This window comes from Chionomys nivalis, chromosome 19 (assembly GCF_950005125.1).
Source record: "Chionomys nivalis chromosome 19, mChiNiv1.1, whole genome shotgun sequence".
Taxonomy (NCBI): Eukaryota; Metazoa; Chordata; class Mammalia; order Rodentia; family Cricetidae; genus Chionomys; species Chionomys nivalis.
Genome location: NC_080104.1, coordinates 54,634,655 through 54,651,971, shown reverse-complemented (window position 1 = coordinate 54,651,971; position 17,317 = coordinate 54,634,655). Strand labels below are relative to the sequence as shown.

Below are 17,317 nucleotides of genomic sequence, written 5' to 3'. Positions count from 1 at the left end.
CCTGGAGAGCGGGGTGGCCCAGGAATGTTCTGGAGTGCTATGACTCGCACTGGAGGTTTGAGTTCTCTGGGACACGAAGGTGGTTGGATGTCACAGGTTGTCTCCCTCAGTTTACCCTCAGGAACACCACACGCTGTGGTCTCAGGGCTGCTGGCAGCACACATTGTCCTCCCAGGCTGAGCAGGGACCTGGGGAAGTGGGGGCAGTCTCCAAATAAATGGATCACCCCCAAACAGTGAGACCAGGGAAGGAGAGTCCATGTCTTTGAGAGTGGCTGCCAGCATAGCAGAAGGGACAGTCTCTGTGTGAGCCATGCAGGGGTTATCCCCTTTCCAACTTGTACAGTATTTATGCTATCTCTGCCCTAAGCTACTTTGTTTTGAGACAGTCTCTCACCAGGACCTAGGGCTCACCAATTACACTAGGCTGGCTGGTCACAGAGCCCCAGGGATCATCCCAGAAGTCTTTGTAGGGAGGGAGCTGCTCCTTCAGTAGTGCACTCAGAGCCTACCTTTCACCCCTCCCAGGAAGGCCATAGGATCTATGGCATAGATGGTTCCTGCTCACCCAGACCTTTCCAGAAAGGTCTAGGCTACCGGCAAAGATGAAGTTTCCCAGAGCCAATAGTCCACACCTGATGGCCACCACATTCATGGGCAGAGGAAAGAAACATGATTATCCTGACCATTTGTGTCTCTCTCCTGGTCACAGTGAGTCAGGCCAGTGTCCATCTGTGTCCTCACCCCATCTGCAGAAAGACACCAGATGGTGGTGTATCTGTCCTCTCAGGTCCATGCAGGCCTTCAGAGGCTGAAGCCCAGGCCTCTAGATTACCAGGCCCAGAATTCGTTCCTAAAGCCCACTGCAGAGCCAACTAACTGCCCTAAGGCATTCCGTAAAGCTCAGGCCTATCCCTGGTGAGTGACTCACTTGCCTGGAGTATTTTGCTGGGAAAGGAAGCTAGGATTCCCACACAGCTGTGAGAGGAGAGGGCCAGTCAGTGTTGCCACAGTGGCTGGGAGTTGGATGGGGATTACATTACGGAACCTCTCCTGTTTTAGCATGTTCCTATAGCTTTATTTGAATAGACAATGAGAAGAAAATGAGTGGGAATAGCATGAGCTTGGGGCTGCGTGTCAGTGGGGTCCCAGCGAGGCTGAGTGGAAGAGCACCTTGAGCTACTACCAGCTGGCGGCCTCTCCTCAGCCAGCCTAAGGGAGTCTCACAAGCAACACCAGTCACCTCTCATACCCCTAAGAGCAGTGCCCACCAACGTTTGTGTTGGGATCCAGGTGGGTTCCATTCCAGAACTCCCAGCATGAAGGAAGGAGAGAGATTTAGGGCACAGGCCACAGAACACCTCAGGATTTTGAGGTATGAACCCAGGAGGGCGAGCCACCCATGAAACACACCAAGGTGTAAAGAAGAGGGTACAGATCCTGATGGAAAGGGAAAGGAAGGGTGATCTGGGGCTAGGATGGTCAGCATCCTCCAGTGCAGATTGGAATGAAGACAGCAGTGTAATAAGATCTGTGCTGTGAGGTTGACAAGAGTCATCCACACCTGATGTGACACCAGAGAGGAGAGCTGATCACAGAGCAGCTGGGGGTGGGGGTGAAGAAGGTCACGCATCCCCATGGTGCACCTTCCTGGATAACGGCGCCTTTAGAGACATGCAGCCTAAGCACAGGAGCCATGCTCCTACCCGTGGCTACCTTACCTGACCTAGCCTTGGTCACAGAAGAGCCCCATAGCTTTTCTGCCAGAGAAGAGAGCACCAGTAGGCAGGTTAGTTGAGCCATGGTTGTGTGCAGGTCAGGAAGCCCTCCCTGCCACAAGAGCAAGCACCCTTGGAAGAATTGACACAGACACTAGGAACAGGAGCAGGCTGTGGGCAGAGTCCAGAGAGGGGAGCAGTGGGTGGGACTGGGAAAATGAGGACCGGGTGAGGCCAAGAGATACAAGGACATGACAAGATGCCGAACAGCTCAGGTTTCCCTGGAGCGGGGGTTTCACTCTGTTCATAAAGAAACCCCCTTCACAGCTCAGTGAGTGAGATCGACAACCAGCAGACTGCCTTAACCATGAGCAGAACAGTGGTACCCATTGTGCAGGCCCTGGAGCAGACTCCCTTCCTGTACCTCTCAGGGCCAGCCCAGCCTTCTGCCTGACATCTCACTGCATTAAACAGCTTGTGTCCAGTCCCCAGGCCAGGGCCCAGCCAGCCAGGTGCAACTGAACCACTGGACCTGAGGTGACGGCTGGCTGCAGCCCCGGCTCTCAGGCCTGTCCATCCAGTGTCCTTTTCCTTACCCTAGAGCACACAGTGCGGGCGTCTGGATGTGGGAATTCTGTTTAATCAGTGATGGAAGTTGAGGGCCTCATCCAGCTCCTCTGCAGTCTTTCCTGGGGTCCAAGATGCCTCCACCTTGGGACAGGGTAGATTGAGAGGGCACGCTCGTCTCTGAGCTGCCTTAGAGATGGCCCTCACTCCTGATGACTTCCTTGACCACAGGCCTCTGTACCCAGTAAACACTTCACCAAGCAGATACCATATTTGTCCTCTGCTTCATCTGAGAGCATCAAAGATAGGTTTCGGCAACAGTGACCGTGAGGTGCTCCTTAGTGTCTGTGGTGCTCCCTCCCTGTAGATCCATTCTCCCTGTGAGGGTACCCCCAGAAGGCCCTGGCCCTGCCTACACCAGAGCTGGTATGGGATTTCCCATACAGTTTGCATCGTCTGTCTTCAGGTTACTTCTGACCAAATAGAGAAGCCAGTGGGGTGGTGACCATTGTCGTGTTATATGGACTTTTTCCAGAGGGACACTGAGCAGAGGTGATAAGACTGTCAACAGGCAGAGCCAGGCCTCTCTTGTGTTGTCCCAGGGACCAGTCTTGGGGCTTTGCAGTGCCTTTTTCTTCCACAGCACTGAGTTCATAGGCAGAGCTGGAGCCTGTCCGCTTGGGTGTCCCCGCAGGGCTCTTAGGGATGCCATGAAAGGGACGTCCTGGGCTGTTCTCTAAGAGATTCCTCCATCTTTTCTTCTAGCTTATAGGCTGCATAATTGGACGCCAGGGCACCAAAATTAATGAAATCCGGCAGATGTCTGGAGCGCAGATCAAAATCGCCAATGCCACTGAAGGGTCGTCAGAGCGTCAGATTACCATCACAGGGACCCCAGCCAACATCAGCCTTGCCCAGTATCTCATCAACGCTAGGTGAGTGATTCGTAGGCATCGGGGCCCTCCACAGGTCCTCGCTAACTGTAGCCTGCAGCCCCATACCCTTGCTGATCCTGTAAAGTCCAGGCATGTGGGGAGGCGTATGATAGAGTCAGACTCCAGACTCATGGGCCACTCTGTTCTCCAACAGGGAGCTAGGAGGCTGTGCCTGTCTGCCTCAGGCAAGAGGTGCTGGCAGACTGGTAGTAAGTCTGAAGTAGGACTCAGGAAAATCCGAGCTCCTGCCTCACCTGCCCCAGATCCACTATAAACTACCATCCTCAAACTGCTCAGGGTTCCCACTCACGTCACAGCTCCTATGACAGCCATGAAGCCCCTGCTTAAAAGTCTGGAGCCCACCCCCTCCAGAGGCAGGCTGGTGCTTAGCCCCTGGCCCAGTGCGCCAGCCTGGCAGGACCCCAACTCTCCCAGCAGGACTGAATGACAAGCACAGGGACAGGTAAAGCTCCACAGGTGTGGCGCCCATGGCCACTAAATGGTGACCTAGAATTGGAGCGGTGCCCTCCCCCACTGTCCCATCTCATAAGTCTATGGTGTGTCCCTTGTGCCTTTGTCTATTTCAGGCTGACGTCTGAGGTCACTGGGATGGGTGCACTCTAACTTACCCAAGATCCTCCATTCCACACATCGGATGGCTCCAGCCTGCAGCCTCACCAGCCGGCACACTGTACAGACCGCCTGTCCTTCCTTGCAGATATGAATAGAGCGTTTCTTTATAAACAGACGGTAGTGCGTGTCTGCCCACTCAGGCCCTGTGCGCTCCGTGTTAGTGTAGCCTCCACGCATTGGCATGCAACTCTTTACTTTAATGCTCAACATATTCCCAAATGTGATGTTTCAGAAATTTATTCCTCAGTATTCATGTGACTGTCTGTTTAAAAGTTGGTTTGATGCTCTAACAGCACTTCCTATGTCCTGCTGCCCCTTGTTCTTAGAGACCCTCCTCTCTCAGCCGGTCTACGGATTCATTCCTACCCTAGGTTGTACGCAGGGAGCATTTGGAAGAGGAGGGACTTGGGGGTGTCTACGGAGCAAAGCAGAGTGCCAGAGGGCGGGTGGGACCTTTGCTTTACTGGGATATCTCGGGGAGGGGGTACTCATGGCCCCCATATGTCTTCCAAGATGACTAAGAACAAGGACTTGCCAGAAAGTTCATCTCCCCCCATCAGAGTTCAATAAATGTCGTGTTCTTCCCCCGTGGCTCTGGCTTCTCTCTACTTCCCTTATCCTCAATGCCCATGCCCACCCATGAGACACACCAGTACTCAGCCTGAGAGTCAGAAGATTTAGGTTCTCTTGCCCAGGTCCTAGAGTGCCAGGTTCCAACCTGTAAAGCTGCCCAGCATGGAGACTACCTACATCTGACCTGCCAGGGCACCAGCCACACAGCCTTCCACCATACAAGGGGCCTTGCTTCTACACTGCTGCTGCTTAGAACCAAGGTCGCTCTCCTCCCTTCTCTTAGTGATGCACTCAGAGGGCCAGGACAGAGGTGGAAACTTCCCAGGGAATGCGGCTTGGTGTGGCCCCTGGCCTAGATCCAAGGGCTCTGGTATCCATCCCCACCTCTGATCTTGGAGTTTCTGGCAAGAAGGCCCTGGTAGACACCAGCTCAGGCCCAGAGAGTTACTCTGCAGTTTCTTCTTGAGGCTCAGCTGTCCAGCATATGCCATCTGCCCAGGAACCTGTCCTCATCCATGGGTACAGTGACCTACTCTGGGATGCTGGGGTATGCAGCAACCATCCTGACAGGAAGAGACAAAGCCAGGTGTGCCTCAGGCCCAAGCCCTGTATTTTAGCCAGGAATTTATGACGCGGCTGTCTAGATACAAACTGCCCTCTGCTGTGGATGGTGCACAGCGTAGCAGCAAGCGTGAGCATAGCACCCTGGCCACTCTTCACACCTAGTGAGTTAGGGCTGAGATTCAATCCTGCTTCCCACATTGAACCCCTCTCAGATACGGGGTCTGAGAGATGACAAGGACTCAGAGGGCACAAAGCCCACCCCTAGAGGCAGCAGATGGCCTGTCAACCATGAGTACCATAAAAAATAATAGCTACTGTGTGCGTGAGGTTAAAAAGAAAAACCCAAACAGCATGGGCGTCGAAGTGCAGGATCAGATGGGATCCATGGGAGGCCCCAAAGGTGATGGGACACCGAGTGAGTTGATACATAGCTGTGCATGCACCTACAGAGAAGGGATCAGGTAGAAGAGCACATGGGTAGGGCCGTGTGTCGTGTAGGTCAGGTTATGGAGTAAGGGAGCTCCCACTGGGCTGAAATTGCTTGGCTCCTTGTTATTATATGGAGACGATGGCAGTGCCCTTCAGGGAGAGTGTGGGTATGGGTTCTCTCACCATCTCCCATGCCTACTGGCTCCACCAAGAATTCTAGCTTTAGGAGGTCTGGTACCTGCCAGGCTAGAGAAGTGGTTGGTGTAATAGACTCGGATCTTCTCTACACATGGTAATCCCAGTCACGCCTCTCTGGCCAACAGAGGCAAGGATGGTGAAGCCTTAGAGGCAGGAGCTTGATTCTACATCCCTTCCTGTGGAGACATCCCAACAGCTGGGTCACAGAGGGGCACGGTCCCACAGAGTTCACTGGACCGGGCTTGTTCTGCATCTGATATATGCTGAAGGTAAGAAATGACCATGATAATGGGATCTCAGCTCCACCTGACATCCCAGAGGATCAGCATGTAGGAGACATGCCCCCTGCCTGAGCACAGGGTCTGTTCTATGGATAGAGAACTGGAGGCAGGAGGCTCCAAAGGGTGCAGTGCCCCGGCAGCTGGGGAATTCTGCTGGATGTCTACTTTTGTTTCTATTAAAAGGCCCGGGGTAGTTGAGGAATTGCCCATATCATATGGACATTAGGCAACTCCCCAAGACTTGCAGGTCAGTTTTTTCTCTTCCTCAGCCTGGGCCCCAGAACTAGAGATACACCTGTGAGAGCTGGGCAGCCTGCCAGGAGACCTAACACCATCCTCTGCCAGCCCTTACTGAACCAGTCCATAGCTAACTTGGTCAAGAGCCATGTGAAATAGAGACCACAGTTGACCCTGTGGAAGGTTTGCTAAGACACAGGCTGGCTGCCATAAAGACAGGCAATTCACACCCGATCCTAGAATGCACAATGTTATAAAAAATTACATGCAAAGCTATTTTGACAGGAATCGGTTTCATAAACAAAAGCATTAAGAATATGATCTGTTGGGTTGCTGTGGTATAATAAATAAATGAAAGAGAGAAAGAAAGAAAGGTCCACTGTTAAAGGTTAGGCTCACAACCAAAGAAAGCAGGCTAAGTCGAGAGCAAGCCATAAAGCAAGTCTGCCTTGGCTTTCTTCAGTGATGAACTTGATCAAGACAAAAGAATCGTATATAGAGATGCTGCCGCAAGAAGCCTCAGCCGTGCAGTGGGCCACAGCAAAAGCAGCAGCCTCCAGAATTATCTGACTCCTGGAGCCTCAGCCTCAACCCGGCCTGCACCTAAAAGAGCCACCATCAGAGCTGTAGCCACGCTTGCACCTAGAAGAGCCACCATCGGAGCCATAGCCATGCCTGCACCTAGAAGAGCCACCATCAGAGCTGTAGCCACACTTGAACCTGGAGGAGTGACCATCTGAACCAGAACCGGAACCTAGCCACGCTTGCACTTGGAGGAGTGACTCTCTAACCCTTGAGCCCGTAAGCGCCTGGAGGAACGATTACCGAAGGCTCTATCCTGCTTTACACCTGAAGGAGAGCTCAGTGGAGCCACAGCCCCCAACAACACCAGTTGGAGGCAAAGGGACCTCCCCTTTGAAACACAGGCTCCACCTGTCCCATTTGGAGGTAGGTGGACAACAGGGTAAGAAGACATTCAACAACATAAAGAGCGATACAGCACCACCAGAAACTAGTGGTTCTACAACAGCAAGACCGGGACCGTTCCAATGCAGATAAAGCAGAAGAAAAGAACCTTAAAAATAATTATATGAAAACGATAGAAGCCCTTAAAGAGGAAATGAAAAATTCCCTTAAGGAAGTGGAGGGTAAGACAAACATAAAATTGAAAGAAATCAACAAATCTCTTAAAGAAAACCAAGAAAAGCAATCAAACAGGTGAAAGAAACTTCAAGACTTGAAAACTGAAAGAGGCAAAGAAAACACAAACAGAAGGAAATGGAAAATCTAAGTAAACTTACATAAACAACAGAATATAAGAGATGGAAGAGAGACTCCCTGGCATTGAAGATATGATAGAGCAAACAGATTCATTGGTCCAAGAAAATGATAAATCCAACAAATTCTTAACACAAAATATCCAGGAAATCTGGAACACTATGAAAAAACTGAACATAATAATAGGAATTGAAGAAGGGGAGGAAGTCCAGCCCCAAAGCCCAGAAAATATATTCAACATCATCATAGAAGAAAACCTTCCTAACCTAAAAAAAAAAAGACATTCCTATGAAAATACAAGAAACTTACAAAACACCAAATAGACTGGGCCAAAAAGTCTCCTTGCCACATAATAATCAAAACACTACACATACAGAATAAAGAAGGAATATTAAGAGCTGCAAAGGAAAAAGACCAAGTAACATATAAAAGCAGACCTATCAGAATTACATCTGACTTCTCAATGGAAACAATGAAAGCCAGAAGGTCCTGGTCAGGCGTTATGCAGACATTAAGAGACCATGGATGCCAGCACAGGTTACTTTATCCAGCAAAGCTTTCGATCAACAGATGAAGACAACAAAATATTCCATGAAAAAAACAGATTTAATCAATACCTATCCACAAATCCAGCCCTACAGAAAGTACTAGAAGGAAAACTCCAGCCAAAGAGAGTTAGCTACAACCACAAAAAGACAGGAAGTAGGTAATCCCTCACCAGCAAACTCCAAAGAAAAATTCACACACAATACCAACAACAACAACAACAAAAGCAAAAATAACAGGAACTAGCAATTTCTGGTCATTAATATCCCTTAATATCAATGGACTCAATTCGCCTATAAAAAGACACAGGCTAACAGATTGGATACAAAAATAGAATCCATTGTTCTGTTGCATACAAGAAACATACCTCAACTACAAAGACAGATATTACCTCAGAGTAAAGGGTTGGGAAAAGATTTTCCAATCAAATGGACCTAAGAAGCTGGTGTAGCTATCCTAATATCTAACAAAATAGAATTCAATCTAAAATTAAAAGAGATGAAGGACATTTCATATTCATCACAGGAAAAATCCATCAAGATGAAGTCTCAATACTAAACATCTATATTTATAAGGAACCCTCATTGTAAAATAAACATTACTAAAGCTTAAATCACACTTCAAGCCCCACAAGCCAGTAGTGGAAGACTTCAACACCCCACTGTCACCACCGGAAAGGTCTGCGAGACAGAAACATAATAGAGAAAAAAGGAACTAACAGATGTTATGACTCAAATGGGTTTAACAGCCATCTATAAACCATTTCACCCACACACAAAAAAATATACCTTCTTCCCAGCACCTCAAGGATTCTCCTCTAGAATCAACCACATACTTAGTAACAAAGCAAATCTCAACAGATACAAAAAAATAAATAAATAAAAGGAATAACCCCCTGTGTCTTATCAGATCAACATGGCTTAAAGTTAGAATTCAACAGCAACACTAATTGCAGAAAGACCATAAACTCCTGAAAACTGAACAATGCTCAGCTGAATCACCACTGGGTCAAGGAAGGGAGGGAGGAAGGAAGGAAGAAATTACAGATTTCCTAAAATTCAATGAAAATGACCACACATCATACTCAATGTATGTACACAATGGAAGTAGTGCTGAGAGGAAAGTTCATAGCACTAAATGCCTACATAAAAAAAAAAAAAGCTGGAAAAATCACATACTAGCAAATTAACAGAACACCTGAAAGCTTTAGAACAAAAAGAAGCAAATTCATCCAGGTGAACTAGACTACAGGAAATAAAATTGAGAGCTGAAATCAATAAAAAACAGAATACAAAAAAATCAATGAGACAAAGACCTGGTTCTTCAAAAAAAAAAAAAATCAACAAAATAGATAAAGCTTTATCCAAACTAACCAAAAGGCAGAGAGAGAATATCCAATTTAACAAAATCAGAAATGAAAAGGAGAACATAACAGATATGGAAAACCTAAAGGAAATGGACAATTTTCTAGTTAAGTACCAAATACCAAAATTAAATTAAGACCAGATAAGCAAATTAAATAAACCTATAATTGCTAAGGAAATAGAAACAGTCATTAAAAATCTCCCAACCAAAAGGGAAAAAAATGCTCAGCATATGGTTACAGCACAGAATTTCTAAAAAGAGCTAATACCAATACTCCTAAAATTGTTTCACACAATAGAAACAGAAGGAACATCGCCAGACTCTTTTTACGAGGCCACAGTTACCCTGATGCCCAAACCACGCAAAGACACAACTAAGAATCACAGACCAATCTCTTTCATGAGCACTGCTGCAAAAATAATAAAATACTGGCAAACTGAATCCAAGAACACATCAAAAAAAACATCCACCATGACCAAGTAGGCTTCATCCCTGAGATGCAGGAATGGTTCAACATACAAAAATCCTTCTATGTAATCCACCATCTTATCAAACTGAAAGAAAAAATACATGATCATCCCACTAGATGCTAAAAAACCTTCGACAAAATTCAACACCCCTAAATGAGACTGATGCGCTGCCTACTGCACTAAGGCACTAACACCCCTAAAGATCTTGGAGAGATCAGCAATACAAGGAACATACCTAATCATAATAAAGACAATATACATCAAGCCGACAGCCAACATCAAACTAAATAGAGAGAAACTTAAAGCAATTCCACTGAAATCAGGAACAACACAAGGTTGTCCACTCTCTCCATATCTATTCAATATAGTACTTGAGGTCCTAGCTAGAGCAGTAAGACAACAAAAGGAGATCAAGGGGATATAAATTGGAAAAGAAGTAGTCAGACTTTCACTATTTGCTGATGATATGATAGTAGATACAAGTGGCCCCAAAAATTCTACCAAGGAACTCATATAACTGATAAACACCTTCATAATAAAGCAGAATAGAACATTAACTCAAAAATATCAGTAGCCCTCTATAAACAGGTGATAAATGGGCTGAGAACGCAATCAGAGAAGCATCACCCTTTATAAAAGCCACAAATAACAAAAAGCATCTTGGGGTAACTCTAACTGTGCTTTTGAATAGGTAGGATTAACATAGAAAAATGGCACTCTTATCAAAAGCAATCTACAGAGTCAATGCAATACCCATCAAAATTCTTCACAGACTTCGAAAGAACAATACTCAACTTCATATGGATAAACAACAACAACAAAGCTCAGGATAGCCAATACAATCCTTTACAACAAAGGAACTTCTGGGGGTATTGCCATCCCTGACTTCAAACTCTACTATAAAGCCATAATAATGAAAACAGCTTGGCATTGGCAAGGAGAACCAATGGAATCAAATCAAAGACCCAGATATCAACCCACACACTATTTTTGACACCTGATTTTTGACAAAGAAGCTAAAGTTATACAATGGAAGAAAAGAAAGCATCTTCAACAAATGGTGCTGGCATAACTGGATGTCGACATGTAGAAGAATGCAAATAGATCCTTATCTATTGCTGTGCACAAAACTCAAGTCCAAATGGATCCAAGACCTCAACATAAAACCAACCACATTGAACTTCATAGAAAGTGGAAAGTAGCATTGAATGCAATGTTGCAGGAGACCATTTCCTAAATATAACTCCAGTAGCACAAACACTGAGAGTAATAATTAATAAATGGGATTTCCTAAAACAGAGAGCTTCTGTAAAGCAAAAGACACGATCAACAAGTCAAAACAGCAGCCCACAGATTAGGAAAATATCTTCACCAACTTCATATCTGACAGAGGACTGATCTCCAAAATATACAAAGAACTCAAGAAGCTAGACATCAAAAGAACAAATAATCCAATAAAAAAAATGGGTACAGACCTAAACAGAGAACTCTCAACAGAGGAATCTCTGTTGAGACTGGCTAAAAGACATTTAAAGAAATGTTCAACCTCCTTAGCCATCAAAGAACTGCAAATCAAAACAACTCTGAGATACCATCTTACACCTCTAAGAATGGCCAAGATCAAAACACTGATGACAACTTATGCTAGAGAGGATGTGGAGTAAGGGGAACACTCCTGCATTGCTCGTGGGAGTGCAAATTTGTACAGTCACTCTTGAAATCAGTATGGTGGTTTCTCAGAAAATTAGGAATCAATCTACCGTCAAGACACAGCAAAACCACTTTATGGCATATACCCAAAAGATGATCATAAGGACATTTGCACAACTATGTTCATAGCAGCATTATTCATAATTGCAGAACCTGGAAACAACCTAGATGCCTCTCAATCGAAGAATGGATAAGGAAAACATGGTACATTTATACAATGGAGTACTACACAGCAGTAAAAATAATGACATCTTGAAATTTACAGGCAAATTAATGGAACTAGAAAAAAGCATACTGAGTGAGGTAACTTAGACCCAGAAATACAAACATCATATGTACTCACTCATAAGAGGATATTAGACATAAAGCAAGGGATAACCAGCCTATAGTCCACAACCCCAGGGAACCTGGACAACAGAGATGACCCCAGGAGAGACATACATGGTTCCACTTGCGAAGGAAAAAAAGACAAAATATCCTGAGTAATTTGGGAGTCTGGGAGCAGAGGAGATGGAGAGGAGGAAGGAAGGGGAGTGGGGGAAATGTATAACTCAATAAAAAACAATAAATCTCATGAGCACAATCTTTGTCACAGCATGAAGCTTCCTGCACTTAAGATTCTCAGAGATGCCAATTTGGGCAATTCTTTTTCAGTTTGTCTATAGTTATTTCTATTTTCAGCCTCTTTATCTAAACCTTCCCTTTTTTCCTCTTCTGTATTGTCAAAATCTATATATCTTGTGCATCTTTTCAAATTATTGCCTTCGGTCTTTCTACTAACGCACTTGTTCCCCACTACTCTGCCGGCATATGCTGTTTTATTTGTGCTTGTTTTGCTTCACTGCCCTTTCTTCTGCCACGTGACTTCTGCAACAAGTCCTCACCTGACTTGTTGAGACTATTGATTTCTAGGCCCTATGTTATCTGTGCCCCATGAATTTGGCATGATAGTATCATTCAGTTTGTGCATTCTTTATTTTCCTCAAGATTCCCACTTACCCAGAGGCCCTTGGTAAAACATCTGCTCATACACGAAATTGCCTTACTGATCTTTGCACACCGCGTTATGTATCTGTCATTGCCTGAACCTGACACTTTGGCCTGTGGAGCATCTCCTGTGACCTGTGGTGGGCTTCTGCACATGTCTACTGGAACAGACATTCTGCCCACAGGCTGAGAAAGTCAACCTTGTTTGGTCATGTCTCGATCATCTTTGGTTAATCTCATTTGACTTGGTTTCTGAGAGCAGTGTGATGGCCTAACTTTGGGGTGAATCTTATACTATGCTCCATTGCAAGAGGTATTAATATATCTGCTCAGCTGGCTTTGGGGGGACAACCCTAAATTTTCCAGGTGGGCCCAATTCAATCATCAGGTTATTAAAGGAGACCAGGGTGGCTAAGAATGTCTCACCCCGTTAATGGGTGGAAATGGAGGATAAGTCACACCCAGAGGACCCAGCTGCTTGGAAGATGGCTAGAACAAGCAAGGAATGCCCTCTGTTGATTAGAAGCTAGGTAGCAGTTGTGTATGGGTTGACCCTCTAGGGTAGTGGTTTTTAACCTGTGGGTCACAACCCTTCTGGGGCTTGAATGACCTTTTCACAGGGGTCACCTAAAATCATCAGAAAACACAGAAGTCCCTATCCTATCTGGGCAAGACAAACAGAAAACAGGTGTGCCTACCTCAGGGCCCTGCTGCCCTAGGACAGTGGTCCTCAACCTCCCTAAGGCTGCAACCCTTTTAAAACAGCTCCTCATGCTGTGGTGACCCCCAGCCATAGAATTATTTTTTACTACTTCATAACTGCTATTTTGAATCTAATATGAATCATAATGTAAACTTCTGTGTTTTCTGATGATTTTAGGTGACCCCTGTGAAAAGGTCATTGAAGACCTAGAAGGACTCAGGGGAGGGAAAGAATATATTAAAATATATTTAAATTAAAAATTGTTTTAAATAATAAAATAATATTGAGAAATTAGAGCAAATGAAAGTGAATCCACAATAGAGTTCCTGGGGTGAGCAGTGGTCAGCCCAAGGGCACGGCAACAGCTCCCAGAGTTTCCCTCATATCAAGAAAGTATCTGCCTCACACATATGGATCACTGGCCCTGGGGTGTGCTCTAAGCAACTGCAAGGCCTGTCTCTTGCACCTCCTGCCCTACACAGAGACAGAGCAGGGAAAGACATCCTACCTCTACAGAGAGCTGAGGAAAGACGTCCATTCCTCACACTGCTGCGGAAGCTTCTGGCTCAGCAATGTGCATTGAGATGCCAAGGACGGTCTAAGTGTAAGCCCAAGGCTCCTCACTAGTTTGGTTTCCAGAACTTTCCAAACAGATGCTAAGTCCATCACCAGGGAGTACACCCACCTGACCAGTAAGTCAGGGCTGGGACGACTGCCTCGGGACGTTGGCTTAAGAAGCCAGAATTTAAGTGCCGACCCAGGTGTGGCCAGTTATGTCTAGAGTTATTGTTCCCGTGACATTTCAAAAATTCACTTTCTATTTTAAGTCTTTAATACATGGAACATTTGAAAAATTACACTGTGTCAAGAGGGTGGAAGGCTCCTTCTTCTTTCCCATGTCCCCCTTCCTTTCTGGAGTCTACCTTTTCCAGTTGACAAAATCCCTCATTTCCACTCTGTTCATTTAGGTTTTCCTGGTGGGATTGTGTAGTAGAGACAGAGTCCCCACCACCACCACCACAGGCTCATCTGCTGACCAGGCGTTCACTGTGGAAAGATTGGAACTAATTTTGAGTTTGTAGTTCTATTGTTTAAGTTCTTTACAGTCATGCGTACTATCTCCCTGTGGCAGAGGCTCTTTTGTCCTTTGTCCATCCTCGTGGGCTGCTCAGTGGTCATTCCATAAGTACATAATTGATGTTTTCAAGGGAAGGAAATTTTAGATTTAGGAGAATTAATGAGAGTGCCTTTGGCTAAGGACACAGGAAGTTTCAGCTCTTTTGACAATTGATTTTTTACAGTACCGTTCATCCAGTCAGCCAATCCGGAGGCCTGCGGGTTGTTGGCATGAGGAAAGTTCTGTGCCACAGGCCAAGTCTTACAAACGGATTTAAAACCCTGTCTAATAAAATGAATTTCACAATACTTAAAGCGCTCAGCAGGAATTTCTGAAAGAGGAATAATTCTAATAGACCGTTTCCTCCCTGAAGGCGGTAGCTTTCCGACAAAGGGGCGGTTTCAGTCTCATGAGTAAATAAAGACTTAGCAAAAGACCCATCTCTGCCCCTGTGGGAAGTCCCTGGTCCATCCGACAGGTCAGGGTTCACAAGGAAGTCTTCACAACCTTTAACTATAGGGAACTTAATCACACACATTATTTTGGCATTTTATCTTTTATGGAATTTCCTACTGCATATATTCATCTTTTTGTCTTCATTTCCCTTTTCCATTTTAGAAAACACCATAATTTTATTCTATCATGCAGAGCCCATGTCAGCTACAGCACTGTTTGCTTTTGCCTTCTTTACCCAAATGATATTGTACACCTATAGCTTTGTGTATCTTTCATTTTATTTCTCCATGATATTAGAAAAAAAATTCCAAATAAAATATTTTAATGAAAGTCCAGAAAGCAAAGCAAATATGTACGTTATATTTTGAATATCTAGAAACAACACAAGCAAAACATGTTCACAGTCCTGAAAACATGGAAACATATTCTAACCAACAAATGTAATGACTTCTTAGGTTAAGTACTATGAATTGTAAGAAATTTCAACTAAGTTTGCATGAGCCCTTACAGATGAACCAGTTACAAACACACCACAATCTACTTCTAAAGTTAGGACACAGATAAGAAGAGGAGGGGGAGGGGAGCAGGGGGGATATCAAATGGTCTGTACTCTAGCCAGGATCAGATGTTAAAGAGATGCTGCATACCAAACCCTAGACACAAGCTGACATCAATAGAAAAATGGCCACAGCTACAGCGACGGTAGCCGTGAACATGTCAGCTGATACAGACTCGGCAACATATGTTCAACGTCCTTCCCCATCCCCACAAAACTTCCCCCTTTTTAGGGCCCAGAGAGAAGCTGTTCCAACTCCTCGTCTCTGTTACTTTTTATTTTAAATTTTTGTTTATTTTACATCCCAACCACAGTTCCCCTCCCTTCCCTCTTCTCACCCCCCACTTCCCTCCCAACCCATCCCCTATCCACTCCTAGAAACGGTAAGACCTCTCATGGGGAGTGAACCAAGTCCTTTGCTCATATAATCCCTCATTCCTTCGACTGGACACCTGGAGGTTGGCCTGGTACTTGGCTAGGGATCTCTGCATCTGCTTCCATCAGTTAAAGAACTCAAGAAACTAGACATCAAAATACCAAATAATCCAATTTTAAAATGGGATACAAACCTAAACAGAGAATTCTCAACAGAAAAATCTCAAATGGCTGAAAGACATTTAAGAAATTGCTCAACATCCTTAATCATCAAGAAAATGAAAATCAAAACACTCTGGGATACCATCTTACACTTTACACCTGTCAGAATGGCTAAGATCAGAAACACTGATGACAGCTTATGTTGGAGAGGATGTGGAGTAAGGGGAACACTCCTCCATTGCTGGTGAAAGTGCTAACTTGTTCAGCCACTTTGGAAATCAACATGGTTTCCAAAGAAAATTGGCAGTCAATTTACTTCAAGACCCAGCAATATCACTTTTGGGCATATACCCAAAGGATGCCCAATCATACCACAAGTACACTTGCTCAATTATATACATAGCAGCATTATTTGTAATAGAACCTGGAAACGACCTCTGTCACTTTTAAAAAAATGTTTTTATGTTATCTTCTTCACATATTTGTCCCAATGCTCATGTATTCTCTTCCATGTTGTGACAGTATCATTCTCTTTCCCTCTCTCTGTCCCTGTGTCCCCATCTCTCCTTCTCCCTCTGTCCCCCATCTCTCCCTCTCTGCCCCCATCTCCCTCTGTGTGTGTCCTATCTTTCTCTCCCTCTCCTCACCACAGTGGAAAATGTCACCAACAAACTAGACTAAGCAATAATAACAGTAATAATAATAATCAAAGATGAAGGACAAGGCTGATGATATGCTGCAGTCAAACAGCAAGAAGAAAAAAAATAGTGTGGCTATGTGTTCAAGAACTCTGGTACATGATGCATAGGGAGCACACCTTTAAACCCAGCACTTGGGAGGCAGAGGCAGGTGACTCTTTGTGAGTTCAAGGCTAACCTGTTCTACAAAGTGAGCTCCAGACCATCCAGGGCTATGTAGGAAGATTCTTTCTCAATGATGATAACAATAATGATGCGGATAAACATATCTTTGAGATACTATCAAGAGACCAAGCCTATGATTCCATATGTAGATTAAGGAGCTGAGACGAACACCAAATGCATATTCCAAAGCTATCCAATGAAATCATGACAGAAAATACCCCAAACCAAGAGGTGTTTAAAACCCAAAATAGACAATAGGAGAGACAAACCTCCTGTGGAATGCTAGAGTCAAGATGTCAAAAGCACAAAGCAAAGGAACAATAATAAAAGATGTAAGAAAAACAGTTCACCTACAAAGGCAGGAATGGCAGAACACCTGATCCCCATCAACTATCCTCAAAGCCAAGCGTGGCTGATATTCAAGCCCTGAAAATACAAACTGTCCATAAAGATTGTTTCCAGCAAAGCTAGCTTTTGAAATTGGGAAACAAGGATGTTTCAAGATAAGCACAAACTCAGGCAATTCATCACAACCAAGCCAGCCCTACAGAACAAGAGGAGGAAGAAAAAGCCTTTGTCATGAGGTCACAGGGAA

General features: G+C 45.0%; 1 protein-coding gene across 13 annotated transcripts in view; it reads left to right on the top strand.

Annotated features, from left to right (window-relative positions):
• The window catches only part of Pcbp3 (poly(rC) binding protein 3), a 191,498-nt gene extending 187,055 nt beyond the window's left edge, over positions 1-4,443 (top strand). For all 13 annotated transcript variants that reach the window (XM_057751296.1, XM_057751308.1, XM_057751306.1 and 10 more), the window contains 2 exons: positions 3,050-3,219; positions 3,807-4,443. In XM_057751296.1, coding sequence (XP_057607279.1) covers positions 3,050-3,219; positions 3,807-3,843 — 207 coding nt within the window. In that variant the 3' untranslated portion in view covers positions 3,844-4,443. The remainder of the gene's footprint in view (positions 1-3,049; positions 3,220-3,806) is intronic.
• The last annotated feature ends 12,874 nt before the right edge of the window (positions 4,444-17,317 follow it).